This window comes from Adiantum capillus-veneris, chromosome 3 (assembly GCF_014529385.1).
Source record: "Adiantum capillus-veneris isolate H3 chromosome 3, ASM1452938v2, whole genome shotgun sequence".
NCBI classification, from domain to species: Eukaryota; Viridiplantae; Streptophyta; class Polypodiopsida; order Polypodiales; family Pteridaceae; genus Adiantum; species Adiantum capillus-veneris.
Window position 1 is genome coordinate 11,860,625 of NC_140933.1, and position 13,153 is coordinate 11,873,777.

General features: G+C 43.3%; 1 protein-coding gene across 2 annotated transcripts in view; it reads right to left on the minus strand.

Moving 5' to 3' along the window:
* Window positions 1-9,013: 9,013 nt before the first annotated feature.
* Window positions 9,014-13,153, minus strand: part of LOC147460504 (MACPF domain-containing protein At4g24290-like) — a 32,017-nt gene continuing 27,877 nt past the window's right edge. For both annotated transcript variants that reach the window (XM_086507842.1, XM_086507843.1), the window contains exons 4-7: window positions 10,759-10,845; window positions 10,457-10,640; window positions 10,133-10,299; window positions 9,014-10,054 (exon numbers count right to left, since the gene is read on the minus strand). In XM_086507842.1, the coding sequence (XP_086363968.1) occupies window positions 9,341-10,054; window positions 10,133-10,299; window positions 10,457-10,640; window positions 10,759-10,845 (1,152 nt within the window). In that variant the 3' untranslated portion in view covers window positions 9,014-9,340. The remainder of the gene's footprint in view (window positions 10,055-10,132; window positions 10,300-10,456; window positions 10,641-10,758; window positions 10,846-13,153) is intronic.

The window sequence follows — 13,153 nt, forward strand, 5'->3', positions numbered from 1 at the left end:
TATAGAGAGAGAGAGAGAGAGAGAGATAGGGAAGTGGAGAGCGAGACAGAGAGAGAGATAGGAAAATAGGGAAATAGAGAGAGAAAGAGAGATAGCGAGAGCGAGATCGAGAGAGAGAGAGAGAGAGAGAGAGAGAGAGAGAGAGAGAAAGAGAGATAGCGAGAGTGAGATCGAGAGAGAAAGAACGAGAGATAGGGTACGTAGACAGAGAAAAAAATATGGAACTAAAAGAGGCAAAGGGGTTTTGCCTGCTACATGCATTGCCATGTACACCTGGGAGTGCACATATGTGTCTACCCATATAGGATTTGACCAATAAAGACGAGATTTTGACCCGGTGGTCCTGATCTCTGTACACCTCTGGACCGAGGTGTACGGAGATTGGGCAAGACTAGAGAATGCGAGGTAGTTTACATTGTGAGGAGTATATTAAAACAACATTCATAATCATTGTAGATGGCAACGTATCAACTAACATGGAGGAAAAGATTGCATGCTCGTGCACGCTCTGCAAGTATCAAATCCTGCGCAAGCGTAGGATATGTAATGAGCATGTGCACAAGTACGGAGAGTTTGCTAGAGAAACCGTACAGAATCTGCAATACGACTCCTACAGAACGGGCATTGATTTCTGCGACATAGCACCTACATTTGAGAGAGAGAGAGAGAGAGAGAGAGAGAAAAGATTATGCGTGAAGGTCCGACCAATATAGAGCCACGGATGGAAGCAGAAAAAGGCTTACAGAGAGAAGACGACGGCATGGAGGAGATGCTGGATGCCTTCTTCCAGACAAGCGAGGAGAACGCGAACGAAGCAGCACCAGAAGCCGTGCGCCTATCTCCTGAAGACATGTTGAGGAAGTTGGCACGTCAACCAATCTATGAAGTTGCCAAAATATATGTGCTTCGTACTTGTCTGGCGTTTTTGAATCTTCAGTCAGTGTACGGGTGGTCAGATGCAAGCGTCACTGCTTTGTTTAGGTACGTAATTTACAAAAGAGATTTTCCGATTACAACGGTGATGTGCTCGGAGAGCTTTTTAATTTAATGTGGCTTAAACAGATTATTGCGGGAACAACTTCTCCCGACTGGCAATGAAATGCCCCCCTCCAGGCCAGACGCAAAGCAACTTCTGACCTCAGTTGGCTTGGACTACAACAAGATTCATGCATGTCCAAATGATTGCATTCTTTTTCGCAATGAATTCGCAGATTGTCTATCGTGTCCTAAGTGCGGAGCAATGCGCTACAAACAAGATGCAGTTGGTGAGACAGTGCCAGCTAAAGTGTTGCGGCATTTCCCTATTATTCCTAGGATAAAAAGCATGTTTCGTTGTGGTTCCATTGCAAAGTTGATGCGGTGGCATTCTACGAATAGATCCACTGACGCAACATTTAGGGTGCCCACTGATTCAAAGGCTTGGAGGCACATTGAAGATACCTAGCCACATTTTAAGAGTGAACCACCCAATTTGCGTTTGGGCATGGCAATGGATGGAGTCAATCCATTTGGCTTGAGAAGCTCGTCATGGAGCACTTGGCTTGTGTGCCTTATCAATTACAACCTCCCGCCGTGGCTTGCCATCAAGAAGGGTCATTTGATATTAAGCTTGATTGTACCTGGTAAGTTCAAGGCAAAAAACATGGATGTTTATCTAGCTCCACTAGTTGACGAGCTCCAGGAGTTATGGCATGGGATCGACATAGCAGATGCGGTTGAACCAGTAGGACAACAGCATGCAAGGATCCATGGACTTCTTATGTGGACTATGCATGATTGGCCAGGATACGGAGAAGCTTCTGGTAATGGTTATTGATTTACAAAATTCTCCCTATTCGCAAGCCCTTTGCCTTGGCCTGATTCATGCTTTAATATATGCAGGGCTAACAACTTCGGGATACAATGCATGTCCAATTTGCGGGCAGTCTTTGGATGTGCGCTATTCTACCTCTCTTCGAAAGACAATTTATCAAGGCCACCACCGTTATCTTCCAGATGGCCATCACTTGCGCGAAGGTCAGCTTGGTCGCGTCGAATGTCGTCCTATGCATGTACAAGAGTGGCGTCGCCGATGGGAGCAACATGAGGGACAACCTGTTCCAAGAATGAAACGTTTGTCCATTCTCCATACGTTGCCGTACTGGGGTGATCTACTAATTAACCATTTGCTGGATCCAATGCATATATTCAAGAATGTGGGAGAGCTCCTCTGGAAGACAATCATGGGAATGAAAGACAATCGAGCTTCACGAAATGATTTGTAGTCGGTTGGAAAGATGCCAGAGCTATGGCCTTTCACCAATGCAGCTGGCCAAAAAAAACTTCCAAGAGTGCCATGGGTATTGCTAAAAAACGAAGAGCGACAAGTGAAAAGGGTGATTTCAGAGTTCAGGACGCCAACAGGATATATGCGATGTCTCAAGACAGCAGTCACCCGTGACGATCAACTGTCAGGATTGAAATCGCACGACTGGCATAAGTTCTTGCAGTTCATTCTTCCAATTGCGATCAAGGGGTGTTTAACGGAGAAAGTGCGGACCTGCATATACAAGATTTCAGAGCTAGTGCGGTGGATCTCTTCCAAGGAAATACGGGAGGAATCTATTGCAGTCGCAAGGGCTAACTCCATTGAGGCAGTTTGCATGATTGAGAAGTATCTACCCACGAGTTGCCTATCTATCCAAATGCACTTGCTCGTCCATGTAGTAGATGAGGTTGCAGTGGCAGGTACAGTCCACAGCCCTTGGATGTTCTTTCTAGAGCGGTTCATGAAAACACTTAAGGGTTTTGTTCGTCAAAAAGCGCGTTCAGAGGGGAGCATGGCAGAAGGATGGCTGGTGCAAGAGTCTCTTGTATTGAAAACCGAATTTCTATCCGTTTCTGACCCAGAAATGCCTCGATTGTGGAGCGATGAGGAGGATGCAAGACTGGTGGGGGAGGATCCGCAAGGGCAAGGGGTGCCGAAGAAAATGAACCTAGCCATGCGAGAAAAGATCATGAAGTTCTGTATACTAAATTCAGCGCCGATGCAAAAATGGCTTGAAAGGTACGAAGAAGAGAAAGAGAGACGCAATAGGGAGCGACAGGATTTCAGGCGAAGTCGAACGACTAGAGGCTTACCCTTGCCAGACTATCTCGCTCCTCTACCTGAATTCCCTACAATGGCATGGTTGGACAAGACAGTGAGAGCAGCTCGACAGATCGGAGAACCCATATCTCTAGAAGAGGAAGAGCTGGCTATTGGATGTGACTCGAAGTATCATACATACATGGCACTGTGGTCGCATGGAAAGCATTTCAGAACACAACAAATTGACAGCAGAAGAAACACGTTTGACAGTGGGGTAATGGTTAGTTTCATGCAAAAGAGCAGGGCCAATGCTAGAGACACGAATGAAAGCACTAGCAACCTGGATTACTGTGGTCTGGTGTCAGATATCCTGAAAGTAAGCTTCAGGTGGTTTGAGATGTTTTTGTTGGATGTGAAGTGGTTCAAGGTGATTACTTCTGGTCACAATGCAACGGTACGCAGAGATGGAAACAAACTTGTGCAAATAGATTCTACAAAGATTTGGACAGATGCGAGCGACACATTTTCTCTCCCCAAACATTGCGAGCAAGTGGTCTTTGTACCGGACCCTCGAGAGCGACAATGGTGGTTTGTGGTTCAAGTTGCTCCAAGAAATAAACAAGTATTTGAAGGGCAAGATCTCCTGGAGGAAAGCCAGTCAGACGACGTCCATACTACTGTGACATTAGATGAGATGGAGAAAGGTATGACAGAGGAAGCTGACAGATATACGAGGGATGACGCAGACGAGCCAGAATTGACACTTGTAGATGAAGATGCAATGGATGAAGACAATCTGCCAGAACGAGTTGGGACAGAGTTATGTTTTCAATTAGAGATAGACGATGATACGGTGCAAGATCTTATCGATGATGCCTCACTCGTCGAGGCCTAGGCCTGTAAGTGTTTGTGTGACGACGTTGATTTAAAATTAAGTGGACCATGGCATGCCTATAGCTATTTCTTGTATAGACATAGTTATGGTTCAGGTTTTGTTAATGGTTATGTTTAACTTTCTGGTTATGCTTATGGTTATTGTTAATTTTGTTTATCGTTATGGTTATCTGCATTATGGTTATGCTTTTAAGTTATGGTTATGGTTCGTTACGGTTATGCTTTTAAGTTATGGTTATGGTTCGTTATGGTTATGCTTTTAAGTTATGGTTATGTTTCGTTATGGTTATGCTTTTCAGTTGGTACAATACTTGTCTTTCATTGGCCTTAAATCTCATGTGAGATCCTACATGGATAGCATGTAGGAGGCGTATACATGATATGGTTTTTTTAAAAAAGTTTATGTAAAAACAAAGGGAACTCTGCCGAAATTTCTGCGCACGAGAGCATGGTTGATTTTGGTGTTGCTCGCTTTCTTGGGCAGAGGGCAGGAAGTCTGGCTGTGGCTGTGTCCATCTTTTAACTGGGCACAGGCCAGGCTACCTGCCCTCTGCCCAAGAAAAAAAAAAATCTGTTATGGTCGTCGCTATCTGCGTCACTATGCGCGTCGCTATCTGCGTCTATATTTGCGTCACTATCTGCGTCTATATATGCATCGCAAATAGCAATAGGTTTACAGGGACACGTATATCGACGCATATAGCGACGTTGTGCGTCGATGACACCTTTTTTGGTTGTAGTATCTGTTTCATACATTTGTCACTAGAATTCTCATGTGTAATGCTTACTATCCAAAGAAGAAGAATTGAAGGTAGCAGCATTACCATTCTTACTATTAGTAGCCACAAAGGCTTAATTCAACAACACATTGCTTCGCTCTATTTCTCCTTCACTCAGCCTTCTATAGCAATATAGAGATGAGCATATTGAAGTTCACAACATTAGGGATGCTTCCTGTCCAAACTCCAAGTGGGACACAGGACTAATAAAAATCCAAAAATATGGCAAGGATTGTCTACGAAAGGAAGCTATTAAGCTTGACCTTACCATGCACAATCAATTGCTTCGTGAGAGTTATAGTCTTTGTCAGAAAAGCATCCATATCATCATCCTCCCACACAATCTAAGATTGTATTTACTCTCATTGTGACTTGGATACAAAGTAGTTAGAATATTAGAATATCCCATGTCTATCTTACTAGTTTGCTAATGAGAAAAGGTATGGAGTATGAGAATTCTTAATAGAGCGCACAATCAATATATGAACATGTAGTTACTAGAAAGTGGGTAAAACAATTGCAGCAACAAAATTGCTAGAACCTATACCATCCTCAGCATACTCTGTGTCAACGTAAGACAGTTTACATTATGGTCATGTCCACTATTCCATACATCCTTGCCAACGAGAACATGTTGCCAACAAGAACACGAGCCTACCTTAAGGGATTTTCACTCAATGAATGCTAATCAAAGACCCCCTCAACATAGAAAAGTAAGATAAGAAGGTGTTGGTGACCTTACCAACAAGCACATGTTGCATCATATAACCCACAATGGGTAGGTGTCTCCATCCACTTTGTCATTAGCAAAGAACAAGCAAAAAACATCATTGATGTCATTCAAACTAGTGATTGCGTTTAATGCAAAAGTTTCCTATGTAGGGGAAAAAGTACAGAAAACATATGTGTGTTTTATAGCACAACCTATAGATGACTACAAAATGTTTATTCTGCAAAAAAATATGCTATCAAATATTTTACGCCTGTAGAAACATTGCATGTGCAATGCTATGTAATGAAAATCAAGGTCAAAATGCTCTCAAATGAGAATTTTAAGAGCAGGGGTCACTAGGAGCCCACCTAAAGGTTTTTTCACTCGATGAAGACCCTTGAGTTAGACATTGTTAAAAATAAGTCTCTCTTAGCTGCCTTCACGTGCCAAAATACTCACACTCTAGTGAACTCTCTAGGCCATTCAAGTAGAGTGAATTAATTGAGCACAACTCACACTTCAAGGACGTCACAATATGTTTTTCATTCCTTTCAAGTAAAAATCATGCTTCAAAAATTAAACTTAAGCCCATGCAAACGACAAATTTCACAAAATTTATTCTCCTAATGTCAGAGTGAATATTACTACCTTTATACCTTTCTGCAAAAAATTTCCTTGACAAAATTATCAAACATAACATGGCCAACCAAGCAAGAGATCTTCAACAATATCAAAATTGGCCTCCCGTGCAATACACCGCAGAATCTGTACCTATTGGGGCGATAACGGCCCTCTCTGGAACAGAATCTGCCCTTTCCGAGCGTGAAGCTCCTACGTTCCTTGCTCGAGTGGACGTGTTGTGAAAGAACGTTATACATCGTGTTGACATGTGCAGCTTGCCTTGATACATCCGAGAAGGAGATGTTGGCGCATCTCGCGATGCACGTGCCCAGGGTGGGCTTGGACATTGAAATAGATTCCCACGAGCTGTATCCTTTCTACTTGATTACATTCCTAGTAAGGGATTCTTGCAATTTTTTGAATAAGCCCCTAGTGTCATTCAACACTTTCACTCTTAGGTAAAACATTTTTTCTTTCATTATGAACTGCTTATGCTCTATGGCCTGATCTTGCCATTTAGCAACCAGCTGTGTCTTGTGACACACGTCCACTCGGGCAAGGAACGCGCGGAGCTTCAGGCTCAGAAAGGGAAGATTTTGTTTCAGAGTGGAAGGGTTGAATGACACCAGGGGCTTATTCCTTGGAGCAACATTTCGCAAACGCATGAAAGGAAGTTTTCGCCACCGTCAAAGATGCAGTGTACCACGAGAAACAGCTCGCTGCTAAATGGCACAATGTGTCCTTGACGCTAGCGAAAACTTCCTTTCCTGCATATGCGACATGCTGCTCCAAGGAATAAGCCCCTGGTGTCATTCAACCCTTTCACTCTGGAACAAAATCTTCCCTTTCTGAGCCTAAATATCCGCATGTTCCTTGCCCGAGTGGATGTGTGCCAAGAGAAATAGATGGCTGTTGAATGGTAGGATCGGGTCATAGAACAGAAGCAGTTCAAGATGAAAGAGGAATTGTTTTACCTAAGAGTGAAAGGGTTGAATGACACCAAGGGCTTATTCAAAAAATTGCAAGAATTCCTTGCTAAGAATGTAATCAAGCAGAAAGGATACACCTTATGGAAATCTATTTTAATGTCCAAGCCCACCCTGGGCGCATGCATCGAGAGAGATGCGCCAACATCCCCTCCTCGATGTAACAAGACAAGCTGCGCACGTCGAAATTTTTTGAAGAGTGTCACTAAAGAAGCACTTGTGTGTCAAAAGGTCAAAATATTTGTTGTGTTACTCATACATGCCTTCTTATTGGCTCACCTACCCTAGTGTGTTAGTCAATGAGCCCAACCCAACCCGCGCACCCCAATGGTAGTGGTGGTTTGGGGGGGGCGGGGGGGGGGGGTGGTCTTCATCTAAACCCACTAAGGTGAAGGGGCCCATGCTGCTGCAGTAAATAGAGCATTTTTTCCCCTCATAAGGATTTTACTGCTTCACAATACACTACACATGGCAACGGAAAAGCCCTGCGTTGATCGACATTGACTAAAGAGATTGAGCGACTAAGCGAAGCCAAAAAGTAATGTTGCACCAAGGGACCAATGGCGAGGAGGATGTGACCCCTAGACTCAAGCGCCAGGGTAGAGACACATCAACCACTAGGGTTACGTGTGTTCTATATAGTGATGCTCGCCCGCAATACTATAGGCCCACAGTAGCTCTTGTAAAGGGGGCCGCCACTTTACTGGCCCTCTTACCTTAACGAGTAGGCATGGCAAAAATAGCAACTTGAAGAAATCAAAAACAGAAAATATTTGTACAACGATAATCTCACAAGGAATTACCTAGGACATCACAATCTTTTTTGGGCAAATCGCACAAATCTCGTGCGCAACGACCAACACGTCCATGAACGCTACCAGGGTCGCTTGGCTGCACTCAAACCCATGACCCGGGTCACGACGATTGAGTGCTCAACCAACCAAGCTAGTTCCTTTGGACTGGACATCAAAATCTTACAAATGCAAACTTGCAACAAGGACAACTATATGTCTCTAGTCACCATAATTTGTCAATGGTAAAGATATTTTTGGTTCCCACATTTTGTGGAATAGGGCAGTGCCATTGTGCACATGGGCTATTTGTTTATATGCCATCCATTAAAGCAATTAAGAAGCTCTTGTCAACGAGTGCTAGCTCAGTTGGAAGAGTCATAGCCTATGAGTTCAAAGGTGGTCAGTTCAACACCCCTTCCCTGCTCGAAGACATGTTCTAGCCCTTAGAGGCATTTCCCATGTGGTTTGACCAACCTTATCCGGCCGCGAGAGCTCACTTTAGGAGTTGGGCTGCCTCCACCTACAAGGGTTGGGGTGTGTTGTAACTCTCCAAAAAGGAAAAAGCTTACGTTTCGCATTAAATCTTTTCCATTACTCCACTAATGGCAAATTTGTTATTATCCACACACTTCCTGTGCTTCATGTGACTATGCCAGTGAAGGTGGGAAACAATCAAAGCTATCTCCATGTGTGAGGCCATAATGTAGTACATCGTTGAGGGACCTCACCAACGGCCCTCACACACAATTCACTCATGTAGAAACTGCCCAAGGATAATAGCTCGCGAACCAAAAACACACCTAGCAATAGGCATTTCAACCTCTCTCACATTCGAGTGATCCTTCACACTACCTAAAACCTTAGAGATGTTTTGGGAATATAGCCTTTCCTCACAATACTGCAATGGATCTTCCCCACAAAATTTTTGATGCGGAAAATTGCACTCTCTTTTCTAAGCTGCCCCACATCTTTGGGCTTTGTTGATAATCAACTGTTAAAAACCATTAGCCAGAAATGGATGACTTGCCAGTTAAAGAGATACTCGGCGTCTCCGATGTATAATTTAGTTCTTCTTTACTACAATCAGAATTACATACACTGATTCTCAGACTTCTTGCTTGCTCAAATGTTCGATGTTGTCTTCATTTTCAATGGACTTTATGTGCTTTGACAACCTAATCATATTAATCCATACAAAAGTTCTGTAAAGTGGTAGTGTACAAAACGTCACTGTATAACAGTTTATAAGCACTCTTTGTTGGGTAAATACAATGTACTACGGAAACTTTGGCAATCAAAACCTGGAAACTTGGGCTCTTCCATCATAGTTTTCAGCCCCTATGCCGCCATAATTTTGGTTATCAGTTGACAGTTCTTTTGTGCAAATTGAAGCAATGTACCATCAAGGGAGACAAATAATGTATAGAGCTCGAGGCACTGCTCGAGACATCTTCGTGCTACAGAGGGTAATGATGCTTGCAGCGTTACGACTCTGAGCTGAATTGCGTCCACTCCATGTAGCTCAAAAGGGAGAACTTAACCCTCAAAGAAATTTTTCTTTTCTCGCGCTCTAATCGAGCAGCTGTAACTACCCAGTGACCAGGAGCATCTTGAGGTCCCCTCGTCAACTCTGTCGTGTCAACATACTTGAGAAGCATTGGACTCTGTATTGGCCTTGGTGGACCGCCCACAAAAACTGCAGAATCTACGACTACCTGAGGACCTTTCTTCCCTGGTCTTGCTGTAGATGAAAATGTAGTGCTCAAGGATGAAAAAAAACTACTCTTCTCTGCTGCAGGAGGCTGATCCCACCTTGATCTCTGGATAACACACCCAGGTACGTTACTGAATTGCAAATGAAGATGCAGGACACTCTTTAGTCCATGCACCTTAACCTCTAGCCTTGCACCCGTAACTACAAATGCACTGCCTTTTGTGTCCAGCCATTCAGGCTTGTACTTCACAGGTTGGGTACACACATGCGAAAAGCACTTCCATTCCACAGGCTCAAACCACTCCTTCGCTGCATCATTGGAACCATTCCAATGCAGCAGCTCCTTATGGGTATCTTCGGTCCAAAACTTCCTGAGACTTTGCGGTAGCACCGAGAGGTGCTGTAGATGAATGGCCACTCTATTACTCTTCCGACCCTCCAAGAAAAGCCGAAGTCCAGTTACTGGCTTTTTATCAACAATGACCTGCAGAATGACAGCAAGGCACATGTAAACATATAATCCAAGAAGTATAATAAGTATGGCAATGGTGCTTTTTCCAACCTCGCTAGTATTGACGTAGAGTTTCGAGCCCATAAAGCTGAATTGAAGCGACGGTGAAAAGGCCTGCTTCCTAGCAAGTCTTAGCGGTAGCTCATTGTGGCTTGGTATCCATTGCCTTGGGACTTGGAAATCCAAAAAGTATTGAATATCGCTCACAGGAGGTTTATCTGAAAAGAAGGAAAAGTGGTAAGCTTCTACCAGAGACAGGTTACACAGTGTAAGCAGTCAAGATCTCTTTTCGAACATAAAACAAAAAATTGAGCTTATAGCTATAAGACATTATCGAAATAGAAGCGTTCGACTAAGAAGGGAGAAACAACATACATCGAAGGTAAAGATTGATAGCGTGCTGTAAAAAGCCACACCCGGCCACTCCCAATAACAAAGATGTTATTGGGACAAAAGACAGCGAATTAGCTTCGGGAAAAACATTTACTGTTTCCTGCCATTCAGAATGGGACTTACAGAAGTAATGGCCTCCCCGCCTCTGGGATAGTATTGTAAAGTCCTACAAAGAACACATGAAAGATCTGTTAGCATAAAAACAGACCGTGGCCACCTCGCACATCCCCACAACTCACGTGTACAAAATAAGCATTTGGCTGTACAATCAAACAGATCTTTACCCTGTTGCTAATGAGGAGTTGTGCGCTGTGAATAAGTGGAACTGGTGTTCGAGACGCTTGGCTCTTTAATATATTCAAGGGCACAGTCTGCAAAACAACACTAAAAACGATTTTAGCATTCCCTTGACAAAAACCAGGATAATATACGCAGAGGTAAATCTGGGTAAATACAACCCACTGAGTGCACAGTTCATAAAATGCTGACAGATTCTAACACAATGAAAAATTAAATTATCCAAAGGGTGTGCACAGGTTTCAAAATTCAATACAGAAGCAAGGAGATTACAATGCAGGTTTTTTTTAAAACATCTCCACTGTTCCTGCCTACTTTGGAAGCTAATTCTTATGGCCAATTTCATCCAAAATATTTTTTGTCAAGTACACCTGGAAGATGCATGTAATTTCCTTCCACTAATAAAATAGCCGTCAGAAGACCAGTTGACAGCATCCTCTAAAATTTTTACCTCCATGGGCACTAGGAAGAGAAATGAAGTAATGGTAATCCCTAATCAACAATAGAAACAGAACCATTACTTTGCAAAATTTCCAGAACTTGGTATAATTGCTTGGGGTTATTATGTTTCCAACATCCAACAATTTCCTCTGGCATGCATAGCTCCTGAAAAACATCATCAACTAAATACAGCACATCTTTACAACGACTACTTCAAAATCTTCACTGGAGAAGAGAAGAAGCACAATGTGTGTTCCAGAAAGGCTACACTAACAATCATCCACAAACTCTAGCATAAAGTCCAATGACAAAGTGTAATGTGTCCAAAAATTGAGACAAGGGGTCACTTATATAGTGACCAAGTGCAAAACTCGACAGCTTGAAAATTGGGGGGCACCCAAAATAACTGAGAAACCTCACCTAAACTGGGTCAACTGGTTGAAAATAGCCATACTTCAGACACGAACAGTTGGGTCACAGGCTAAAGCGGTAACAGCATTTGCAAGTGAATGAGAATAGGGAAGAATGTACTGCAACCAAGAACATCCAAGATTTAGTGTAGCCAAAGAGCTTCTACAGTAGTCAGGACTCTAGATCTACAATTAAGCCATCACAAACGGACATCTCTGATGCGTCATATGATGGGTAGCATAAAGCATCGCACCAGATGCGTCACAAAATGGGTGACAGGAGCATCGGTAAGATGAGTATGAGTTACGCGTAGAAATGCAGATGCTTTTTGAAAAGCAGGTTGCTTTTTGAGTGTTTTCCTATAATGTCTGCATCGCATCTATGCATGAGATTGAATCTAGGGACGCTTGGGTTGTGTTTGTGTAAGCATGGTTTTCAGCTCATAAGTTTTTAATACGGTTTTGCAAGTACTCTACCTCTGAGAACGGAGCAAGGAGGCTTTGGCCCGCTCGAGGGATTCCGAAAACGAGATCCGAAATGGTTTGCCCCGCCATCATGCTCTGAGAGCAAATCAGAGGAACAATGAGTAGAGAGTTTGTCTCTCGAGTTCCCAAAAGGGAAGGAAACTATCATCGATTCTAAATCCTATAACGGAGGGGTTTTTCTCCGGTTCTTGTGCTTGTAAAAGATTTCCCCGTTAATAAACAATTCTCTTCGAGGGGAGGGACCTACCCATCTTTTGGTCTCAAATACTGTGATGATCTTCTCCCTTTTCTTTTTTTCTAATTATTTATTCGTGTGCGCACCCGTTTGTGACACCATCAACCTCCGCCTTGCATACTCTCTCTCTCTCTCTCTCTCTCTCTCTCTCTCTCTCTCTCTCTCTACATACATATATATATATATATATATATATATATATATATATATATATAGAGAGAGAGAGAGAGAGAGAGAGAGCATTTTCTCCAACTCACGGAGGATGGTTTTGTGATGAAACCAGGATACATGGATACTCGTCTATCCCACGGGATACGATGTGCTATTGGTTAGATACGCACATCCTCACATCAGCTAGAGATCGAGACAGGCAAATTTAGAGGAGTACCAGCTAAGTCCAGGATTTGTCAGGTGTGCCAGATAGAGCCAGAGACAGAGCTACATTACATATGTCACTGCCCAGTATACTATGAGATACGAGGCCGTCTATTCAGAGAGGGTTTTGGGCCACTTTCTAGAGTCATGAGATACCAGGATCAGAGATGCCTCGGATTATGCTTACTAGAGATTCGCAAACACAGAGAGGACCTCTTGAAGAGGGGCACAATGAGAGAGATCCAGTAACAGCCGAAGATTACAGATTTCTTTCAATCACAAACAGAGGAGTCCGAGCAAAGCCCCAACAGCATAACAACACCAGAGGCATACTGCTTGATCGCGCGATAGAGCTGGGGCAATCACGTCGCCCACGGATGAGGGGGCCCTCTCGACATCGACGCAGATTGCGACAGAGGATCCATACCATACTGG